The 24,157-nt window shown below is 44.8% G+C and overlaps 1 protein-coding gene across 1 annotated transcript; it reads left to right on the top strand.

Annotated features, from left to right (window-relative positions):
• Positions 1-63: 63 nt before the first annotated feature.
• On the top strand, positions 64-23,766 carry SCAF1 (SR-related CTD associated factor 1). The gene is made up of 11 exons (XM_083162412.1): positions 64-316; positions 1,760-1,921; positions 2,861-2,915; positions 8,367-8,476; positions 8,969-9,102; positions 11,918-12,042; positions 13,060-16,623; positions 19,271-19,353; positions 20,116-20,394; positions 20,683-20,811; positions 23,110-23,766. Exons 2-11 carry the CDS (start codon positions 1,775-1,777, stop codon positions 23,293-23,295), a joined length of 4,812 nt encoding a protein of 1,603 aa, XP_083018538.1. The 5' UTR covers positions 64-316; positions 1,760-1,774; the 3' UTR covers positions 23,296-23,766.
• Positions 23,767-24,157: the final 391 nt, after the last annotated feature.

Below are 24,157 nucleotides of genomic sequence, written 5' to 3'. Positions count from 1 at the left end.
AAACCAGAACTACGTCTCCCATCATGCACTTTGCCACGCAGTGAAACGCCGGCTGGCGCCGCGACCTCTGGGATTTGTAGTCTAAATTCCTGCCGCGTTCCCCCAATCTGCGCGTCGGCCATCTACGCAGCAGGACTACAACGCCCAGCATGCCGTGCATCTGCTAGGAGCCGCTGGAGCAACGGAGTAAGATGGCGGCCGCTGGAGGGATGGGGAAGCTCCTTTTGTTGTAGAGCCGGGGAATTCCTCTAACTCGCCCCTCGCCGACCCAGGCCGCCCCCCGGAGAGGCCGACATCTAGTGGCCGGCGCGACTCGGTAGGTGCCGGTAGTGGGCGTAGGTGCAGGGGAGAAGGCCGGGGGCTGGGAGGGGTCTTCCTGCCGGGGGCTGGCGGATGGGGCACTGGCTGCACCGTCAGGGGGTATTTCTGGGACTGGGGACCTTGTATTTGTCCTCGTCGTCATTGTAGCCTGTGCTTGCTGGCCTGTGGGGAGGCTTTGGCCTACACGTCTACACATGCAATCTGCATTTCTCCTGGTTTATTAGTACATGACACCCACCCTCCTCCCCAAACACACACATCTCACTATGTATAGCATTCATCCTATGTGTAACGTGTGTCATTTGCAGCCTGTGCGTGGTCTGCTATTGCCCTGTACGTGTATATCTCTGTTACACAGTTGTGACTGATGTGTGATCGCATTGCTTCTGTGACATGGGGTCATGCAAGCTGTTGTCCCCCCTCCACCCACCAGAACCAAGTCAGACAATGACTCCCATAGCTGTGCATAGGTTGCTTTAGTGTGACCCCCTCCGTCATGTCACCTACCTGGTGTCACAGCACCCAGGCTGAATAAGGAATATTGATTTTTTTGCTGTCCTGTCCGCAGCTGATGGTGTGACAGTGGGGGGCGGCGATACGGATATGTCCTTGGATTACTGCATTTTAATGATAATACAATACTGTATGTAGTGTTGTATACCGTGACACATGGCAGCCAGATAGATACTAGAACTAGAACAAGATAAGTCCCTTTGCTTGGTACTCACTATGTGATAGGTCAGTGACCGGGGTTGGCCCAGCAGCACAGCGGATACATCTTGCAGAGTTGTTGGTACATCTGGATGTGTCCCATATGCTGCCACAGCAACATCGCAACCGGGTGTGCAGAGTTAAATGGCTGCCCTTTTATGATGAATGGCCAGGCATATAAAACCTGATTGCTGGGCTGCAAAAAATCTTTGGAGCCCAGCGATCAGATAAATGCAGCCCTGCACACAGGGGTAAAACCGTTCCCAAACACTCACCAGCGAATAGTTTTCCCACAGTTCGCAGCTGCCGAGTAAGTGTAGACTTACTCTGCACTGTGATGGGCATGGGGAGATGAAGGCCCTCCCAATGGCCGGGCACCGCCACCCATAAAACATCTGCAGCTGTCATTCACATTGTGAACAGCCAGATATGGCAAGCCATCGCTGGTTTCGTTCACAGGGGGACCCCGCGCATACATACATACATACATACATACATACATACATACATACACTCAGGCTTCAAATTCATAGCCCAGCAATCGGGTCTGAATCGGGCTCATAGAGCGACTGATTGATCCCTACAAGAATCAGCTGCTTGGTTGGTAAAGTGTGTACCCGGTCTTAAGCAGATAAAGGTTGTAATTTCACTGCCAGGGACTGCAGTTGGCGTCTGGCATAATATAGTTTTAGTGTCTCCTTGTCATCCTGAGATTGATTTCCACTAGGCACAGGTTGCAGTAATGGCAGAAGACCACCAGAAACCTAACCCCACCAAGCAAGATGGTGACGAGGAGGTAATGCCTACGTCGGAGGATGAAAGTGAGGTCGGCACCAGCGTCTCCGAACATGATCCATCAGAAGCGTTGTGCCCAGGACACATCATTCTGGTAATTTTACTAAAGTCTTAGGAGGGTATTTTGGTTGATTCACTCGGATGCAAATTCGCATTCTTGCAAATGGTGGAACTCTGGCTCAACATTTGCAAGGCGCGTTCCTTCGCACAGTATGCAAATGTATGTTTCATATTAACATCCATTCGCGCCTGCGGGGGGAACACCCACATTCGATGGTTGCCGACCATCGAATGATGTTGAACGTGCACGCAGGTCTAAGGTTGCTCAGAGCAGCCTTAGATCTTCTTACACATTCTGATGGAATAGTGCGGGCAGCTGACATCCGGTGATTTCAGCTCCCCCCCCCCCCCACACACACACACACACACACACACCTGCGTCATCTGTCCATTAGCATAAGAATGGCTGCACACACCCAGCGCATGTGCAAAGAAGAAATATCGGCCCCGTGTGAATGAAGGCGGCCGTGCAAATGGACCAGTGTGGGGATATATTTGGGGAAACTGGCCAACAAAAATATCCTGTAACTATGGAGTCCTTATAATGTTGAGGCGCCAGAAGTATAATGTTTTGTTATGTTTTAGAGATCAGCGCAATATGTCTATTCCAGTGGTTCCCAAACATGGTTCTCTGGGCACCCCAACAGTCCAGATGGTAGGCACTGGTGACTTAATTAGCACCGCAGTGAGTTTGATTATACCATCGGTGCACAAGCAGGGATATTCCAAAAACCTGAACTGTTTCGGTGTCTTGAAGACCGCGTTTGGGAACCTCTGAGTTATTCATTGCACCAGTAGATATGACTAACAATTGTGGCAATTTTTTTTTTTTTTTTACATTAGTCACATTGGCTGCTGGACTCCTGGGATTTTCCTTTTGTAACCGATAGCAACCCATCTGATTGCAGCTGTCCCTTTTCTCGGTGTGCAATGCATGACCTGACCTAATTGTGTGTGCTTTATTTCATTCTAGAAAGCTTTGCAGCAAGTGGTGAGCGAAAGCAAGAAAACTCTGTACAGAGTTACAGGTACTCAGCTCTGCAGAAACCCTTATATTCCTTCTATTGCATTTATGGTGACTTTCTTACCTGATGAGTGTTAGGGTAGCTTTGTCTGTTTGCTAGTTGCTGACAGTGGGCATTTAAATCTGTGCAGTGGTCTATTTCATACTACAGGTGGCAGATTGGGAAGTGTAAACAGCATTGCACCCAACATCTCTGTGGTTTCTATGTATTGATTTTATCCGTTCAAAGAACAAACAGGATAAAGGGAAAATAAAAACAACAAGTCTGCGGTTATATTACCGCTTGGTACTGACGGGGAACTAATTAACTACCACCTGCGCCCCACATTGTTAGTAAACATGTTGCGTCATCCTCTGGAACAGTAGTTCCGCTCTATCAGTGTGATGGACTTGTCAAGGTCCTAGTTCATCAATGGAATGTTGGAGTGGCGCTATGCTCGTTTGGCTTATTATAGTAACTGTGGCGTAAATAGTTTAGCAACCTTGAATACTATGAGCCACTTTGCATGTCTATGTTTTTGTTCCACAAAATAATATTTGGTGGGGCATGTTGCCACCATCGTGGATACCTTTGTACTGAGAAATATCTGGTCAGTACCGCGGACTGCGATAGAGGTGACAGTAACTGAGGTCAGTACATGGCACACATTTCTCAAATTAAGAGACGGGAAAGACCATATTTTTTTCATTGAGGTTTAGTACACTAGTAGCTACATTTGTGAATCAGTCCCATAATATTATGGATGAGGCATATTTTTAGAACATAAATCACTAGCAGTCTGTTAGAACCAGCTTGGTCTTTTAATTTGTCCATTGGTTTGCGCCTTCAAGCTGCTGTTAATGATTTACAGTGATGCGGTTTGTCCATAATGTTATATGATATAGTGAGCAGAGAGTTTATGAAAAATCCGTCAGAGCTCCTTTTTCACTCCTACAATCTTCTGCCTTCACACAGTGGGCGTGATTCAGACCTGCTCTCTGGGCTGCCGCTCGCAGCTGCCATGGGATTTAATCAGTTCGGTGCGGGAGCCGATGTCTTGCACGTGCCCCTAGCAGGCACTCGAAGCATTAAATGGATAAAAAGTGTCTCAGGCGCTGTGGACACTTGCTGGGTGTATTATATGCCAGCAGCCTATACGGTAGAGGGATGCCACCCTCTAAATACAAAGCAACACAAGAAACAATACCGTTGGCGCTTTGGCATATAAATAATGAAACTATTTGAACAGTTAAAGCACACAATATTTAATTAAAACAAATCACATCCAAAAACAAATCACAATATATGCATCATGCATGCTAGGAGCAAATAAACGAAAATGATATGTAGCTTGACTGATCCTAGTGATTTCTAATAGACCGTAAAATAGGGATGCTCTAATTAAACGGGTTTTGACTCTATAAGTTTGGAGCATTAATATGGGTGCACCCACCATTTTTGTGGGGATACATCCCAAATCCCCCTAAACCCCCCCCTGTGCAAAACTTACATCTGTGCATGGCAGCCACATTATTTATTGTGTATCTCCTCTACACAATGACATCCTTCCCATCCTCACCAATCTTCCACCACATGATATGATGAGAGCCTGTGGCAGCCATTTTTATTTTCCCTCCAGTGATATATTTAAAAGGAGATAATGTTCTGTTACAGCTAATGCTACCCAGACACTTATGCGATCGGTTTCGATGCAACATCGTGTCCATCACATCCGATCGCATCTCATGCTGCAGAAAGTGACCCCTTCCAGCACATTGGCTGGAAGAGGGTGGGCAGCGGAGTAGCATAGCGCTATGAAGCGAGCGGCGGGGGTCAGCACGGCAGCAGAATTAGAATTTTTCTTTAAAACACTGGATTGCCCTCTGATTGGCTGAGCTCTGAGGGCTGCCTAGTGTGTTAAACAATTCTGCCACCACCGCTGACCTTCGCCGCTCGCTAATGTTCCTTCACAGCGCTGACATACCCAGACGGACACTGGCAGCGATCCCTCCACCCACGGATTGCATTTGAGCAATCGCATGTGGTTAAAAACCACATGCGATCGCCCCTGCAATTCGGGAGATATTATGTGGTGCACATAATATCTATCAACGCGACATTCGATGGTGGGCCTGCGTATCCCGTTGAATGGGTCCCTACAATATGCATACAATCATTTGATTTATTGAACAGATATGGTCGAAATTGAATGATTGCGTGAAATATCTGACAAGTGTATGGGTAGTATAAGAGCTAAGGCAATCATGTTCTCTAAAGGTACTTTACAGGATATTAAAAAACAAAAAGCCTATAATTATGTTTTCAAAATCTATGGCCCTACTGTTGCTGTTATATAAACATAGTGTTTGTCCCTTTCTTTTTTTTTCTGCCAAAAGAATATTGGCTGCATACACGACCTTGTTTGTTAGAGCCTAGAACTAATTTGATTGGACCTACATGTCTATAAACATGTGTAACAGTATTGCAGTGTGTTTGAATATGTATATTCTTATTGATCCATGCAATGAGCTGGTTCTGGAATGTGTATCATTTTGTGTGTTCCCAATCTCTGTCTAGTCAATACATTACCAGAGGTATCGGTGACACACAGCAGGTGACAGGTACAGCTTTGAATTTAAGACCATGACACTTGTTAATAGCCTTGTACCCTTTGTCAGGTAAATGGATACAAGACCCCTCACAGTGCTGTAGGTATTCACAGTGGCACAAGGTATACCTTTATGGCTTCCCTAAATCAGAAACAACTCTGCAGTACAGTGTATGCAGATTACGAGCTCAATTATATGCAGAACTGTGCAGGGGAACACTCAAAGGCCAAATCAATCTCAAAGTTAGATTTCTGTTTAGGCAGTCTCTGCACACTTATACCCCTTTCACACCAGCCTAAATTCCCGGGTTTGTAAGGTTCCCGGGCCAAAATCCTGGGAAAATTTCCCTGGATTTCAACCCTGCTATGGAGCGGGGTTGTTCCCGGGGTCCTGGCTGGTGTGAAAGGGGTAGGGGTACTCACCCAGGTTGCCAATCCTCGGTGCATGCGGTCAGGCCGGGGACAGATGACAGAACAGGCGGTGGATGAAGATGACGCAGCTCTCCGGCACACTCACAGCAGCCGGAGAGCAGCGCCACCATTGGCCTCCAGCCTTCCCACACCAGAAAATGCAGGGACTTTTCTGGTGTGAATGGGGCCAACTCGGGAATGCCCCGGCATGATTTCTGGGCCAAATTCCTGGGTGGGTCCCTGCATTTTCTGGTGTGAAAGGGATATTATTAATTTGTTTCTTTGTCGCCTAACCTTAACAGGTGTCCCTGGCTTTATCTGCAAGTGTTCAGCACTAACCTCTGTCGCCAGAGGAGAAGTGGCCCATGGCAACCAATCAGCACTGAAGTAACATCTATAAGTTGCATAATATAAAATTATAAAGAGCAACTGATTGGTTGCCATGGGCCACTCCTCCTCTAGCTCACTTATCCTCCCTTATTAACATAGAAACATAGAATTTGACGGCAGATGAGAACCATTTGGCCCATCTAGTCTGCCCCTTTTTTATACTTCAGGTAATCTCAACCCGTTTTGATCCTTATTTCTTTGTAAGGATATTCATATGCCTATCCCAAGCATGTTTAAATTGTTCTACTGTCTTAGCCTTTACCACCTCTGATGGGAGGCTATTCCACTTATCCACTACCCATTCTGTGAAATAATTTATTGCTTCATACATCTACCCCTCAGTACAGAGGAAAATGTATCAGGGTGTCCATCTTTGGATCCACATCCTTCCCTATCTCCTCAAATCAGGGGAAAGAGGAATCTTCAGGTCCCTCTTTGTGAAATTCAGAGGAGATAGTTTGATGTATCCCAAGCCGCCAGAGATAAGTAAGGGTCTTCAGGTTTCCATCCACTGCAAGGTTTGAGGTAGCCCCTTTCTTCTCAGTGACTTATTATTCAGCTGTCCCCAGGAGGAGAGAGACTCGGATGACTTGGGAAGGGCAGCCATTAGGGTGTACACTAGTGGTGCCTTGGGGGACTTGCAGGGGTGCCCTGGCATGGTGGTCCATGACCAATTCAAATATTTATGACCAATGTAATTTCCAAATTGTGGACAAATAGAAGTGAATCTGGTCCATTACCACATACATGTAAAAAAAGATCCTATATAAACAAAGTTTATGTAATTTAATATTTTGGGGGAATTTTCTCAATGAGAAACACTTGGTCTATTGGTGCCATGAAACAAAATTTTGATACGCAGGGGCGCTGTGATTAAACTTCAGGAACCGCTGGCCTAGACACACAAAACCCCTCTAAAAATTGGGAGCCATGCACACAAATACTTTATACCATTACTGGCTCCCTGTAGTATATGTAGCAGAGACCAGCGCTTTGCTGTGCAGCATTATGAGGTCCCCTATTGATGATTGTTCAATTAACCCTCAGTGGTGTCCATTCCGCATCATTTGGTGCATATTACGTTTGTCCAACCCCCCTTGAGCCGCCTGGGACCTTCCTGGGCAGCAGGATTACATGGTGTCCTTTCACATGGGTTGTTTAGCTTGTGACCCTGTTCCCTGCAGCCGGTAGGGGGGTCCAGGTCGGAGCTCAAACCTGCTTGCAGACCTCCCATCAAATGCGCATGGAACAGCGCATCGGATTGGGTCTGATGTCAAACACATCTGATTTGGGCCGATGAATCAGGTCATATCGGACTAGTGGATGGAGGCCTTTAGAGAAGTGTAACTAATGATGTATCAACTTGGCGTTAATGAGTGTCAGCTGTGCTGTATCATTAGCCACTTCCTGCAGGATTAAAGGAATGAATCTGAGTAAAATTATTATTTTATAGTATTGTTCTTCTGGCTTATGAATATACGTTTGCACTGTAATCCTTAATGGTTATATTTACTAATTATCTGCTCTTAGGCCCAATAATTAGAATTTATTATCACCACTACTCCCTGTAAGAAGAAATTCTTCCCCTGAAACTACTAAAAATCACATACAGGAACAGGTGCCCCGAAAGCACAATTTCTATAACTGTATTATTTTTGCGGAGTTTCTGAATAAGAATCTCTTGGCCTAGTTCTGCGAGACAGAGATGATGACCTGCGGCTCCGTAATGCGCGAGAGTTATGAAACCAGTCTTTTACATTTGCCATACAAGCATATTTATAGAGGCAGCTGACCACATTTAAGTCCTCAACCACCAGTACTGGGTGCGCATGAATGAGAAACTTGTTCAAGTTTGTATTTTTCAACTTAAGAAAATGAAATCTCAAAGCCAAACATGGCGTAAAGAGCAGAGCAGCCCCCTTCTAAATCGGAGGGAGCGTGTGAAGGCGACGTTTGTTTTCTACGATTGCCTCGGGAATCTCCCAGCTACTATAGGCTGTTTGTATACATGTGGACGTTTTGACGTTCGCTCCCTAAGCGCGCATTTCCCTATTTGTGTTTTGCAGACCTAAAATCTAAGTGTCCTAAGCCAAAAAAGACCTGCAAGAAGAAAGCTGGGAAGAGGCCTGCAGACCTAGAGGAGCCGAGATTTCTCTGTGTGGAAAATGAGAATTCTGTATGTATTGTGCCCGCTTACAGATAGCCGCCGTTGTTAGATGGCCATCGACCATCAATGATTCACAATCATCGATGGTTTATGACCGATTTCAAATACTTTTGCCATTGATGGGATGGGGGAGAACCAGATCGTTTCCCTACATCGATGGCACAGCTAAACCAATGTTTTGCTGTTTTTTTTTTTTTTTTCAAAGTGCCGGGAAACGGAGCATAGCTCCGCCCGCGACACCTGTGAAGCCCGCCCACATGTTTTGATTGGCCCATAGGCCAATCACTCAAACGTAATAGATGACCATCGATATGTAAAACTATCAATGGTCACCCATTGCATAGTTTTACACTATCGATGGCCATTTGCACTCTTGCCATCAATGGCAAAGGCACCGATGGCCATCCCTAGGCCACTGTAGTAATTGCTCCTATGACAATACATAATGTATTTCTTTAGAGTGTGTGGCTTGTAACACTGACCTAGGAGTTCCTTTTGTAGATTCCTGAAACAACACCAAGCCTGTCGTCTGGTCTGGAGGGTGCACTGGAATATATGGAAAAGACATATAGTACAGTCACACAATGGTCTCGCCTCCGCTCCTTTGTGGAAGATCATTTAGATTTTGGAGACATGTGAGTATTAAAGCCTTTTTTTTTTTTTGTATAGGAAACCCTATTTTACACCCTGGGGCAGGGGTGGGGAACCTTTGGCCCTGCAGCTGTTGAACTACACATCCCAGCATGTGCTACTATAGCCTTGCTATTTGGCCATGCTAAAACTGTTGCAGGGCATGCTGGGATGCATAGTTCAACAACAGCTGAAGGGTAAAAGGTTCCCCCATCCCTGCCCTATGGCATTATAGTTGACTCCTAACTATTGCTGTCCTTGGATACATTTTCATGTCTGTGTATGGCAAAGTGTAAGCATGCAACACAAACAGTCCTGTGCCTGCAGGTATTACTGGGCCATTTTAGCAGGTTAGGCTGTAGCTACCTTTATGGGACAAATAACAGCTGAACCACATCCTCATCCAGCAATAGGGGGCACAGACTGGATTCTTTTACCCAAGGAAAGCAAGAACTGACTTTCTACACAATATACCTACCCTGATACTTTTCAGTTGATGCAGCAAGGACATCAGAAAGGGGAATAGCCCTGTAAACTGCAGTCTACATGTATTTTGGGCGGGTTGGTCTTTCCCCCTACTGATCACACAATGCAATGTAATTAGTCGCTACTCCACAATGTTTGTCTGACAACTGTCTATGGAATTCTGCCCAAAAACACAGGACTGCCATGAATGAGTGCGCTGCCACTCCAGATGGCTGCTACTTTCTCGTTGACGAGAGAACCTTAAATGAGCTTAGGTAGGAAAGAGTGAGCCATACTCAGGATGATCAGCTAGTCCTGAAAGGCCGAGACCTGAAAGTTAAGGAAACAGAGCTGGATTGTTTTCTAGATTTCCCTTTGTACCCAGAGAAATATTACTTATGTGTATGCAGCATGATCTGTAGCACAGGTTCTCAAACTCGGTCCCCACACAGTGCATGTTTGCAAGTCTCTTTACAGAATCACAAGTTAAATAATTAGCTCCACCTGTGGTTCTTTTAAAATGTCACTGAGTAATGAATGCACCTGTGCAGTGGCTGGGTGAGCTGGAAAACGTGGACTGTGTGGGCTCCTGAGGACCGAAATTGAGAACCCCATATCATTTGTATCCGGATTGGCATGGCCTTTATGCTAAGGGGATGCAGTTACAATCTCGGCAGTCAAAATCCCGATGCTGGAATCTCAATCGCCGAAATCCGGACACTCTCCCTCTATGGGTGTCCATAGATGGAGAATAAATTAGTGTGACGAGCGCAGCAGCGATCCACGCCCCCCCACGCGTGGCGATCCACGCCCCTTGTCGGGATTCCGACCGCCGGGATTTACTACCAATCCCATGCTAATGGTGAGGGAGTCAGTGCTGTGAATGCCATTTCTTAGACCGAGTAAGAGGATTGCTGGATAGGGAAGAGGAAGATACCGTTCTCTGCTGTGTTTCTCTGTACACTAGCTGATAAGCAACCGCCATGAAAAGCAGAGAATGTACCAGGATTAACCTGCACAGTGTTGGAATGCGTTGGGCCACCTTCAGTCTCTCACTGAAGATGAGATTCAGTGCTCTGTACTTCATAGCATTTCCTGTGTTTGCCAGTGGTGCGTCTGCTTGCATACTCTCTGTACAAGAAGTGGCTGGAGTTTAGCGCATCTGTGGGGCAGGATGTACTTGATATATAGGGGTAAATGTATTAACCAGCGTTAGGTGCATATGCTTCACATCAGGGCAGGGACAATGCTAGCCCTGCTGCTGGCTCTGGGATGCACTCGAGATCTTGCAATAATAGCGAGATCTCCCATAGGTTTTTTTTTAAATGTGCATGCACATTAATCACAGAGGCGTTGATAAGGAGAGCGGTGGACTGAGAACAGAACTGCTGTGCTTATCGGCAAGGGGATACTTAATACATTGGGGTATAGTCAATGCCCTGATGGCAAGCTATTGACGGCGAGAAGTGCTGGTAGCTCACGTCAAGTTTTCAACTCCCTCCCCTTCACTCACTGTTTCCGCCTAGCCTATTCCCTGATTCGAGGTGGAAACGGCGAGTGCGGCCATTAAAATGGCTTGGCTCCCCACAAAAAAACGGGTTACTGCATTTGCTGCGAACCTTGCCATGCTAGGGGGATCCTTGCTGTCCTCTCACGGCAAAGATTTGGGGCATACATTGAATATGGCGAGCGGATTTGATGGCGAGGATTGCTTGTTTTCGATGAGGAAAAGCCATCCTCGCATACAAACCCCCCTCGTCAAATTCATTGAATACTGCCCGTTAAGAAGATACGGGTGCCCGCTTCTCCACCTTATTGCAGGGACTTTCATACATCTACCCCATAGTGACTGGATCAGTCTTGCCCAAAGGTGGCAGCAGCTCTGTGTACAGCTTTAGTAATTTTATCTTTAGTAATATTGGAAGGCGAAGCCCATAGTGACTGGATCAGTCTTGCCCAAAGGTGGCAGCAGCTCTGTGTACAGCTTTAGTAATTTTATCTTTAGTAATATTGGAAGGCGAAGCCCATAGTGACTGGATCAGTCTTGCCCAAAGGTGGCAGCAGCTCTGTGTACAGCTTTAGTAATTTTATCTTTAGTAATATTGGAAGGCGAAGAGGTTGAACATGTCTCATAACCACCATTTTTTTTAATTTTGCGAAATTTCAAACTAACTCAGAGAAGAAAAAAAAAAACCTGGTACCCGCCTCTAGTAGAACCTGACGGAGTAGAAAGTGCTTACTCTAGTCTTGGATTAAAAGTGCAGGAACTGACGGTTTCATCCATCTTTGATTATTTTTGTTTAACTATCTAAGTAATTCCTTTTTTGTTTTGTTTCCTCCTCTTTTGTCTCTCAGGTCTATGGAGTATATGGATGAACTTGAGCTTGTGGCAGAGGTTCAGGTTGGGGATGTTGGAGAGGTTTGCAGTGTGCAGTCAGGAACGTACAGAAGAGACAGACACTCCAGGTTACAGAAATCAGGTGAGCAGCGCAGAGTACAGCGGAGTGTTATGTTAGGCGAGGCTTATAATCCCTTCCTCTGTCTGTGCTTCCAAGGGCAGGGATATGGCTGGCTAACCTAGTTCGGTAGCTCTAGTGAATCCGTGTATCAGAGCTGAGCAGAGATATAGTAAATAACACACATGCCGCAGGTCTGTAACAGAGAGGGCTGTTGCTGTGCAAAAGCTGCAAAAGGCTATGGTCCTTGCTTTGATCCAGTTTAGGCCAGAATGCATTGGGTCGACTAAGGTGTTTAATATGTTATATTAAACTTGCACACTTGTTGGAACACTCAGAATGTGGAAGAAATTCACAATTTGAAGATTTTTGCTATTATATTTTGGGTGACTAATATGATGTGAAAACCAAACTTTGATACAACTCCCACAGAGCAGTATATAAGGATAAAAATGTCATTGGAATTTGTTGGCTGTTGACAATTTAACTTTGTGAAACAAATGAAGTCATCTGCCAAAACATCAAGCTCTAGAAATAGCGCAGGGACATCCTGTATTGATCATGATATTTTTGTAATCTTTTTTTAATTTATGATTGCTTAACTCATCTCATTGTGATATGTAGCCTCCAGCCTAGGACAATCTTTTAAAGATCATAGGTTTTCCTATGATTTCAAGATGTGAACTATTTGAACTAGTGCAAGTGATGTGTAATTATTGCTTTATGTGTATAGAATTTTCTTGAATTGGCCATACATTAGAACGTCCGTGCTAAAAAAACAAACGATCTGCTTACTGCCACAACCCATCCCGACTTATCATATGTGATACACATCAGATCATAGGAGCAACCTCATGACCCGCAGTACCACGCATTGTCATCGTACCGAAATTCCTAACGTGCACACACAATCCATCACACAATCAGTCAAAATCGTGTGTTCGGTCCTAGAATCGTTCTGATGTATGACCAGCTTTGCAGCTTAGATCTTGGTTGCCTTTTCACTTATTGCTTTCCTCTTTCTCTCTTTTTTTTTTATAGTGTGCCTAAGTACCTCAGGGTTCCAGCTCACAGGAGGACAATCAGTAGTTCATAAAGACACAGTGTTAAGACCCTCGAGACCCGAGCGATACCTGGGATCCGCTTGTCCTTTGGACATGAAACCACACACACCCAAGACACTGCACAGAACTCAACTGAGCACGAAGTGTAGTGCAGTCCAGAAGCCACATGTTCACCACAAAGCTTCAGACAAACTTTTACTTCAGGCAAGTCCATCAACAGCTACTGTAGTACCTGGACTTCCCTGGACTGCTAAAGGACCGATGGGTGCTTTCTCTATCTCTAGGGTACAAGATGCCCTCTGCTTAGGCAGGACTAGCCTTATAAATGGCAGTACTCATTCTTTTATTAAAAATAAACCTGATGCTTTAGTGTCCTGTGGACTGGCTTTGGGGAATGGAACTGGGGTATCGGATGGACAGCAAAGACCTCTTGGTGGAGAAGGGTCCACATCAAATAACCAGCATTCGCAGCCTCCGGGTTCTTTGGAAAAAACAGATTCAAGTTCCTCCTCTTCTTCCTATTCCTCACAGAACCCTGTGCTTTCCACTGGTGGCAGTGGTGCACAGTCCAATCGATCACAGGACTTAGATATTTATGACCCCTTTCACCCAACAGATGAGGAGAATGTGAATGGAGATTATATTTATTCAGACTCCCCAGAGAAGGAAGCAGATGAACAGGAAGATCAAAAGTATGATCCGTTTGACCCCACCGGCTCAAATCCCAGTTCTTCAGAGCGCAGCCCTTCTCCTTATGAGGATGATGACGATGATGAAATAGGGAGCGAAACTCACCCCGAGGGTCGGATCTCCGAAGTTTTGGCTGGTATCTATGATGAAAATAGCTTGAGCCAAGATTTCCCGGGCACTGACAAAGCAAATGAAGGCTGTGAATCTGATCAAATTAAAAGGATTGAAGAGCTTGATAGCAATACTGAATTTGACAGTAATAAAACAGAACCAAGAACTTCCAAAGATCTTTCAGATTCTGCTTCTAAGGACATTTCAAAGCTGGATTTTGAACCTTATAGTCCTAGTTCCAGCATAGATCTGGACACAACAGATGATGTTGAGGTAGAAGAAGTTTCTAGAGAAGTTTCTGAAGAAAAGAGTGTTAAAGAAGCACCGGTGGCTGACTCAACACTAAATGAAGCTAGTACGTCAGACGTATCACCGGAGCCTATAAGACGTGTCTTCACAGTTGACGTTGGCAAGGACTATAGTCGGAAATCAGACTTTTCATCTGAAGCTGATTCTAAGTCTAAAATTGAGATAAAAGTTTCTTTAGAGTCTTTATCAAAACCAGACATGAAATCCTATTTACGGTTAGAAAAAATTGCCAAACTCGGAAGTGAGTCGAGATCACGGCACAAGCGCAAACATTCCTCTGAAAGGAGGGATCGCGGTGATGACTCAGATCGCAAATATGATTCTGAAATTGAAGAAGGTGAGATTGTCCAGCCCGATGAAGATTGTTTTAGCCCTATGCCTTTGTTCCGGAGCCGGTGTCGTGTTATGGAGAGGCCTCTAAGAATAGTTGAAGGAGATGACTTTCTTTCTTTGCATGCAGATTCGGATGAGGAAGGAGCTTTACAAATTGATTTTGGAGAAAATCAGATGGAAAGCAGATGGAAAGGACTTGACTTGAGACGGAAGATCACAAACCAACGTAGAGAGAGGTATCGTAAAAAATCTGATTCCCCTGCAAAATCAAAAAAACATTCAAAATCTCGTTCTCCCTCCAGTTCACATAGTCGTAAAAAATCTAAAAGGGAACGAAAGAGGTCCAGGGAGAGAAAGAAATCAAAGGAACCGCAGACCTCAACCACTACATGGTCCAGTGCAAAAAAATTTAAGGATTATAAGGATGACTACAAACGATCTAGGTCTCGCTCTTACAATAAGGATAGTAAGATTTCGCGTTCCCATTCTAGAGACCATAGGAAATCACGCTCTTGGTCTCCTTCTATAAGTACTAGCTTATCTGCTGTAGAGTCTTCTCGTACATCAGCTGAAAGGAGGAAAATCCACAGATCAAAATCAAAGGAGAAGAGACCTCGCTGGTCACATTCTGTCAGTACGGACCGGTCTCGAAAAGACAAGCACAAGGAGAAACACCGGACAGAAGGAAAGAAAAAAAAGAAAAGATCACGTTCTAAATCCAGGGAAAGAGAGCGAGACAGGAGGTCTTCACGGCACTCCAGTGATAGAAGAGAGAAAGAGAAAACTAGGCCAAGGCACTATTTAGATGAACCGAAGATCGAAAACCCATCATTGTTAGAGAGGAAGCGGCGAGACAGTAGGTCAGTAGTGCCTCCATCAATACAAGATCTTAATAATTCAGATCTTTTTACTATTAAGAGAACTATTACTGTGAATCCAGAAGAGAAACTGGATCGGGACGAATTGCTTCGCAGTCCTGAGCTTTCTGGCAAAAGAGAAGTTCTTTATGATTCAGAAGGGTTAAGCTTTGAAACCTACTCTGATCGTGAAACTTTTGATGACCGCGACGGAAAATGTAACAGGGTATTTGACCGGCATATCGGGAAGTCTGATTCTAGCAAGAGAAGGATACCCGTTGAATTTGATACAAAGCGGCTAGAGGAAGATCGAGAGAGTCGTCAAAAAATCTCTAAAGATCGCGATAGAAAGAGAACTTACACAGATGACTGCCGTGAGAGGTATAAAAAGCGTTTTAAAGATCCACCTGATCCTGATCCAGAGTCCATGAAATTAGACAGAGATAAAATTCGCTTAGAAAAAGATAAGACTCCCAAAAAACTTAAGGCGAGTCATAAAGATGGCAAAGGAAGTTCAACGAGGAAGGTTAAACTTCAGTCTAAAGTGGCTGTTTTGATTCGTGAAGGGGTTAGTAGTACCACATCTGTTAAAGAAGCCGGTTCAATTGGGGTAAAATTTAGCCGAGACCGAGAGAGCCGTTCCCCGTTCCTTAAATCTGAAGAAAAGCTATCGGAGCCCAAGATTATTAGACCTAAACTTGAAATTGATGACCTAAAAGAGCCTCTTCTAAGGCCTAAGAAAATTAAAGGTTTAAAAACAAAGACTGGTGTTAAGAAAATAAAGCCTGCTGGAGCTACAGGGGTTCTTATGAAACCCAAGGGGACACTGGAGAAGAAAAAGAAGAAACTAAAAACAAAGGCCTCACTAAAGAAGTCTAAAGCAGATAGCTGCAGTCAGGAAATACTAAGCCCAATTGAAGCCAAAGAAGAGCCGATATGGTCCGACACGGAGAAAACGGAGATTAAAGTGAAACCGCCCAGCCCGCCCAAACTGGCCAATGAGCAGGAACTTACTCCTGATTCCCAAACTGTAGACAGTAGCTGCAAGACTCCAGATGTCTCGTTCTTGCCCGAGGAACTTCCTCAAGACCCTGAAAGGATTACTGACTTGGAGGTGGACAGCATTTCTGAGCCTAAAGAAGAAACACCCTGTTCTCTTCTTCCACCGCCACCGCCCCCTGCACCAATGTCATGGAATCTTCAGTCTGGAGTCGACTGTGCCACAAGTGGCGTGTTAGCATGTAAGTCTCTCTTGTCCATCCACTTGTTTGTTTTCTCTTCTAAACGGTAGTAGCCCTTCCCTATATGTGATACATTTCACTTTTATTAAGGTGCTAACACCTGATTTTTACATGGATAGATCCTGTGTCCTATGTACCACTTTTGTATTCTATATGGGGCATAATCTCACATTATGGAAAGCATTTATTGACTGGTTGTGTGACTCTTCTCAACTATCTTATATTGGATAAATCCCGCTAATACAGTAATAATGCAGTACAAGTTTGTCACTTCATAATTTAGCCACTAGTTGGTGCAATGTAAGCGTATTGCTGGTTACACAACACAAGCAGTAATTGCACTGAAGCAGATTCCAAAAAGCAATACCTAAACTATTAGATGTCAATTGCAATCTAAAAAGTTATCATTGCGCATCAAATGTTAAAGCCTATGATTTATGGGAGATGACGCTTCCACCTTGATGGTCACTATGGCCCTTATTCAGATCTGATCGTAGTACAAATTTGTTCTCAAAATGGGCAAAACGATGTGCACTGCAGGTGGGGCAGATGTAACATGTGCAGAGCGAGTTAGATTTGGGTGGGGTGTGTTGAAACTGAAATCTAAATTGCAGTGTAAAAATAATGCAGCCAGTATTTACCCTGCACAGAAACAAAATAACTCGCACAAATCTAACTCTTTCTGCACATGTTACATCAAACAAATTTGTACTGCGATCAGATCTGAATAAAGGCCTATATGTAAAGCAGCAATCCGTTTAAACAAAAAGGTTGGTTTAGTCTTTTAAACTATTTTTAAAACTTTATATTTTTTTACGTGAATAAAATGATGTGGTGTGTACCTAGCATAAGTCTGGTGAGTGCACCTGTTTCTTCAGACTGGAGGAATATCTATCTAATGGGGCCGTCTAGCCCCCCGCAATGTCACTGATTTGGTAGTGCTCAGCACCTTTAGAGGTGCCAGGCTTACCCCAAGCTCATCCTTTAAGGTGAGTAGATGCTGGGCATACACACTTCATGTGGCAGTTGGCAGGCTGCTGTAGCAGGGAGCTGCTGAAGGGGCATGGTGCATTTTTCCCTTTAAAAATAGTGTAGAGTCGGGCGCAGCGCCATGCTCACCACAGCCTGCTGTGAATACTGATCTGCATGTGAATGTGGTTATGGGATAGATAGCTGGGTCTTACAGCTCTCTGGGGTCTTCGTGTTTATACACAGCAACTCCAATATGGAAGATATCTGGGTGCGCTCTGGGATCGGGTGTTGATATATCAGTCTGTAATGTCCAGATATGTATAGGAAAGTCCCAGAAATAAGTCCATCTATAAATACTGTTCTGTGGGATGGGTGTTCTTTATGGTATCCCATGGTGATGGAGTCTGTAGTCTGTTCAGGATGTCATCAGTGAATTGACCTCTTGGTAGAGAGGTGTGATCCAGATCCAGTCCCAATGTTAGAATATCTTAGGTCGGGGTGAAGTGGATGCACTTAGCGGTCTTCTTAAGATCCAAGGGGTCGACAGTTGTTCCATTTCTGGATGATATCGTGGTCAAACAAATTGTTTGGAAACGGTAATTGTACACCGGCTGTTATTCAAGAGAACTTGGCCTCATCATTGATAGACAACCCTTTTTTGGTATACCAGATCATATGTCTTCCCAAGACTAGACCCTCGCTGCTAGTGGCTGAAAGTCCAAAATATTAAGAGGACATCTGGGATTGGACCGTGGGGTTACCTCACGCTGTTCTGACATTACTGGATCAATCCTATTAGGTCCGAAGGGTGCGAGGTGCCACTCGGGTGTCCTTTTCATGCCTTTAAACGCCGGCAACGGCATTCAGGCCGATCTCACAACCTTTGCTGGGCCGAATTCACTTAAAATTGGTCGCACTCTTATGGAGGCACCAGTGCTTTTAAGTGAATTCAGCCCACCGTAAAGTGCGCACAGTGCTGTGGTGATTCGCACTCTGGAATCGCCCGCACCAAATAGGATTGACCCCTGTGATAGAGGTTGCTAACAGCAATCATTGAAGGGGTCATTCAATAGGGCAGAACATGAATTCTCCCAGCCATATAGCTGCCATTCAGGAGGGGACATTTGTATAGCAGCCATGTTTTTAGCTATACGTTTTAAGTAAGCCGGAGCTGGACTCGATGGCTTCTCGGAAACGCCATAAGTTGCATTGTGCAAAAACACAATATGAAAATATGCCCCGCTGGTCACTGGGAACCACATGCTAGTTTTAATGGATGCTACTACTCCAAAATGGCCTGTTGTATTAGGGTCCATTCTTCCATTGGTATTTGTTCTACCTATATTGGGTGATGAATAGTGTTCATTCTAGCACCCGCTATCTTTGAAAACCCATGCAGTTCCTCTTCCCTGCCTGGGGTGTCGCTGTCTGCTGTAGTGCTTCTAGCACAGTGTGGTCTGTATATGAACACTGATATGCAAACCAGACCTGTGCTAGAAACACCACAGCAGTTTGTGCTTGCAGTGTGTAATGTTAGTAGCCTCTATTCCGGGCCCTAAAAGTTTGTAGTGTTCTCTTTGTTGGTCTGTGCAATTCGTTAGCCTTAATGCTAAGGTTCTGTTCCTGCAAAAACCTGGTTACAGCAACACTAACACTTATGTGACTTGTGTTCCAGTGACTGCCCTGCTCTTCAAGATGGAAGAAGCAAACCTAGCGAGCCGAGCCAAGGCACAGGAGCTAATCCAAGCTACTAACCAGGTATGGGAGTGTTCCCTGTCTAATAAAGGACATTGGGACCAAGGTGTTTCAGTGCCAGGCTTCTCTTTCAGCACCAATAAACATGGTTTCATTACGCAGGTATAGTTTACACCGTCCGTCCTGGGGCAGCACAGACGGTGTAATGGTTAGCATTACTGCCTGAGGTCATGGGTTTGATTCCCACCATGGCCCTAACTGTGCGGAGTTTGTATATTCTCCCCGTACTTGCGTGGGTTTCCTCCGGGTACTCCGGTTTCCTCCTTCAATCCAAAAATATACTGGTAGGCTAATTGGCTCCCAACAATACATAACCCTAGAATTATTGTGTGTGTACATGTGGGAGGGAATATAGAGTGTAAGCTCCACTGGGGCAGGGACTGATGTGAGTGTTCAACTATTCTCTGAAAAGCGCTGCGGAATCTGTGTGCGCTATATAAATAACTGGTAATAAATAATTGTGTCCACTATGACCCTGATAAAGGGTAATGCTTATTTTCCTGGTAACCCAATGGGCTGGTTTAGGTGGAATGATTATTATTTATTAACCATTTCTCTTATATATCGCAGCAAATTCCGTTGCGCTTTACAATTGGATCAAACAAGCTGGATAGTTACAGACAGTCAGATTGGTAGGAGGACCCTGCTCGTACAGTTGAAATATTTAGTCTAAGGAAATGGTTGTTGTTTTTTTTTAAGTAGGGACATACTCATTACAGAACTCATAGTGTTAGGAATTTACATTGTTCTCTTCCCCCCCAACAGATCCTCAGTCACAGCCAGCCTTCTACCTCATTGGTTAGCCAACCTTCATCATCTAGCGTCTTGTCATCTCTCGGCCATTCACTTCCCTCGTATCACCTTCATGGTAGTCTACCCCTCAGCAGCAACTCAAGCCCCCCTACCCCGACTGGACTTGGAAGCTTAAACACACAGTCACTTCCTGGTCCCACCTCCAGCTCCTTCTTCAACACTACATCTATGGCTGATCTGGGTAAACGCGACGGCAGCACAAGTTCTGAGGGCAGAGGAGACACTGACAAGGTATCCGATTGCTCAGAAATGTGAAGTTCTTTTCATTTACTAATATTACATGCTGGTGCATAATATGCTCCGAACTTTCATTGTCTAATTGACACTGGTCCCATAAAAGTTCATTGCTTTTTGGTTGCTGTAACTTAGAATTTAGTAAATCAACCTTATTGGTTGAAAGACTGCAAGTGCTATTGGGTGCTTTATTTTCACACCCATGGCAGCATGAAGAACTTAATTGGTTCCAATTGTTCCCCAGAGTTCTCTAAGGTTTTATTAACATTAAGCCTTTTCTTTTAGTACCTGAAGAAGCTGCACACGCAGGAGAGAGCCGTAGAGGAGGTGAAACTGGCGATTAAACCTTATTATCAGAGGAAAGAGATCACCAAGGAAGATTATAAAGATATTCTGCGGAAGGCTGTACATAAGGTGAGTTTGCCTATATATAGTCTCATGTACTCCTAACATGGATCAACTGGTCCCTTTTTAAACCCAGCCTGTAAACAGTCAGGAGCTGATTGGCCGGTGATAAAATACCAGGCACTTTATCACTCCTCCATTATCACCACTTCATACATCTACCCCACAGTTCTGCGTAATATACAGTAACTAGTACTGTGTTGTGTGCGAACCATCCCTCACTCCAGTACAGGTCTCGTATTGGTCCTTAATAGGAACCATTCACTTTATAATAAGGGTTCCTCATACACCTCAGGCCATTGGGAAAGCCAGATGAGTTGTAATGGGCATTGCCTTCTTATCGTGTAGGCATACTGGGCAGATGTACAGGGACACAAGATATTATGGGCCTTCAAACAGGACCAGGGGGCATCTGCCTCCTGGGCTGGTGCCTCCAAAACCTATTGGCGAGGCAGATGGAGAATGCTGAATTAGACACAATCAGAGCGGCCGGGGAGTATTTTCTACCTTTCTACATCCAGATAGTGAATGGCTGTCAGCATGCTGATTTGCGAAATGGCTGAAGCTATCCAACCAGTCAGAGTGCTGACAGAACACCCTGTGTGGAGGCCCCATTAGTAATTGCTGTATGCTAATAAAGAAATAAATAAATGCATCTGCCCCTGTCTCCTTACCAGCCTGTTAACATGACTGAACACCATTATAGTAATGTATCAACCAGCAACACTTTGATTATACTGTCTGGTGCCATCTAGTGGCCGCTGGTGCGCAAAACACTTGTTTTAGCCTTTTTCATTGTTTTTTTTTTTTTTTTATAAAGCAGGACTTACATAGAAACATAGAATTTGACGGCAGATAAGAACCACTTGGCCCATCTAGTCTGCCCCTTTTTTAAACATGTTACCTCAAACCATATTTGATCCTTATTTTTTTGTAAGGATATCAATATGCCTATCCCAAGCATGTTTAAATTGTACTACTGTATTTGCCTCGGTACTTGTTTCCTAGCACGGCCACACCGATTTACATCGGGGTGGTCGTGTCGGAAAAATCGCGTCGATCGCATCGCATGCGATTTGGTCGCATGCGATGCGACCGACCCGATTTTTTGATTGAATGAAATGTAAATCGGGTCCCTGGGACCCGATTTTACATTGGATTCAATGTGAAATATTCCCTAGACCCCCAAATTTTACGACGTAAACCCCACCCCACGATAGACGCCAACCCGAAGCGTGGCTGCGCTCGCCACACTATTCTATTCTCAACTCCACGCCGACGTGGATAGTAGGGGAATGAAAAGGTCGGAGGACGCGCACCGCCGTCCCTCGCGGGCTCGCTGCGCTCGCCACGCTTCGGGTTGGCGTCTATCGTGGGCCGACGACGGGGACATCTATAATGTGAAATGGGTCATATTGGCCCATTTCACATTTCTCACATTTTTTAAAGGTGAGATGGACTTAATCAAGTCCATCTCATCTTGTGCCATTATAATGGCACAAGACCGACGCGATCCTCACGATTTCAATGTTAAAAAATATTTTAACATTGAAGCCTATGGCAAAATCGGGGGCATCGCGTCGGTCGCGTCGGGACCAATGTTAATGGTCCCGACCGACGCGATGCCCCCGATTTTGTACCTTTGCCGGCAAAATGGACCTGATTTCAAAGGAAATCGGGTCCATCGTGTGGATCGTGTACCTTAACTTAAAGGTACACGATCCACACGATTGTGGCCGTGCTAGGAAACAAGTACCTTTGCCTCTACCACCTCTGATGGGAGGCTATTCTACTTATCTACTACTCTTTCTGTGAAGTAATTCTTCCTCGCATTTCCCCTGAATCTTCCTCCCTCTAGTTTCAGTGCATGTCCTCGTGTTCTGTTGCTCCTCTTCCTGTGAATAATGTCTCCCACCTGTACCTTGTTAAAACCCTTGATATATTTGAAAGTTTCTATCATGTCCCCCCTTTCCCTTCTCTGCTCTAAAGTATACATATTAAGATCTTTTAGTCTTTCCTGGTACGTTTTGTGATGTAGGCCATGCACCATTTTAGTTGCCCTTCTTTGTACAGTCTCTAATGTATTTATATGCTTTCTATTTCATCTTTATAATTTCTATGTGCATCTGTCCCAAAGTCATGTTGTCATTTCTGCCCAATTAGCCTTTGTACTGTTTGTACCCTCTAGAAAGGACAAACCATCTGCACCCCTCCATGCATTAACGTGTGACTGTATAAGTCGAGTCCGATCTCTTCTAGGCAGAAAATAATATAATTGGTTCCTTTCCATTCGTGTATATCACACAGATCTGCCACAGCAAGAGCGGAGAAATCAACCCAGTTAAAGTGAATAATCTGGTGAAAGCCTACGTCCAGCGCTACAAGTACTTCCGGAAACACGGCAAAAAAATGGAGGACGACGAGAGCAGTTACCGCAGCGGGAAGGATTCGGGGTCTATGGATAAAGGAATCCCCCCTTTGCCGTTAATCTGAGCAGAATTGGACTAAATAGACCCGTTCAAATAATTGGGTCAATTCGAATAAAAAAAAAAAAAGAAATGCTAGTGACGAGAAGGCGGGGCTTTTATGCTAATTATATTGAACTTTAGAGAAACCTATCTTTAGAAATGACATATATGTGACTCCTAACAGTCCCCTTGCTCTGCGTGTGCCGTTGTCAGAGAGAGCTGGGAGCTGCTAGAGGGAGACACACACAGGTCTTCGGTGTCCTGTGCGGTCTCATTTTAAATAGTTGTCTCTTGTAAATATATTTTTGCTTCACAAATTTGCAGCTTTATTACCCATAACTTTTACCATATTTTAATTCTTATGTGAACATTATCCCCTCCCCCATTATTTTATTTTGCATGATTTGACACCACCACAGTAATCCTTCCCAGGGTCGCAGGTTCTTGTTATAAATGCCTACTGTTAGCTGTATTAAATTGCCATCCTGTAATCTTCTTTCGGTTTGGTTTGTCTTTGTCAAAAGATGCTTGTGTGCCCTGTGCATTGTCTGTAGTGGGGCATAGACGTGGTGCGATGTGAACACATATAGGCTCTCATTCTGATTGACCCGGGCCCCAGCGTGTTCACACTGTAAACAGGTGTTTTAGCACTGTGCATGCACTTGCATAGTAGCCATGGCGATCATATGGAGGAAAGGGGATGGAGGCAGGCAGGGGGCGTTCACATGCCAACACCCAGCATTTCCTGGGCGTATCCACGAAAACGCTGGGTGTCCCCATGCAAACTCAGGCAGGTGTCCGACATCACAGTACGTCAGCCGCCCGCCCCTTTCTCTGACCCGGACGCCGCAAGTCTAAGTCAGCCCAGACTGACTAAGACCGACGAC

The sequence above is a fragment of the Crinia signifera genome, chromosome 19 (assembly GCF_055691185.1).
Source record: "Crinia signifera chromosome 19, ASM5569118v1, whole genome shotgun sequence".
NCBI lineage: Eukaryota > Metazoa > Chordata > Amphibia > Anura > Myobatrachidae > Crinia > Crinia signifera.
This window is presented reverse-complemented; position numbering and strand designations above follow the sequence as displayed.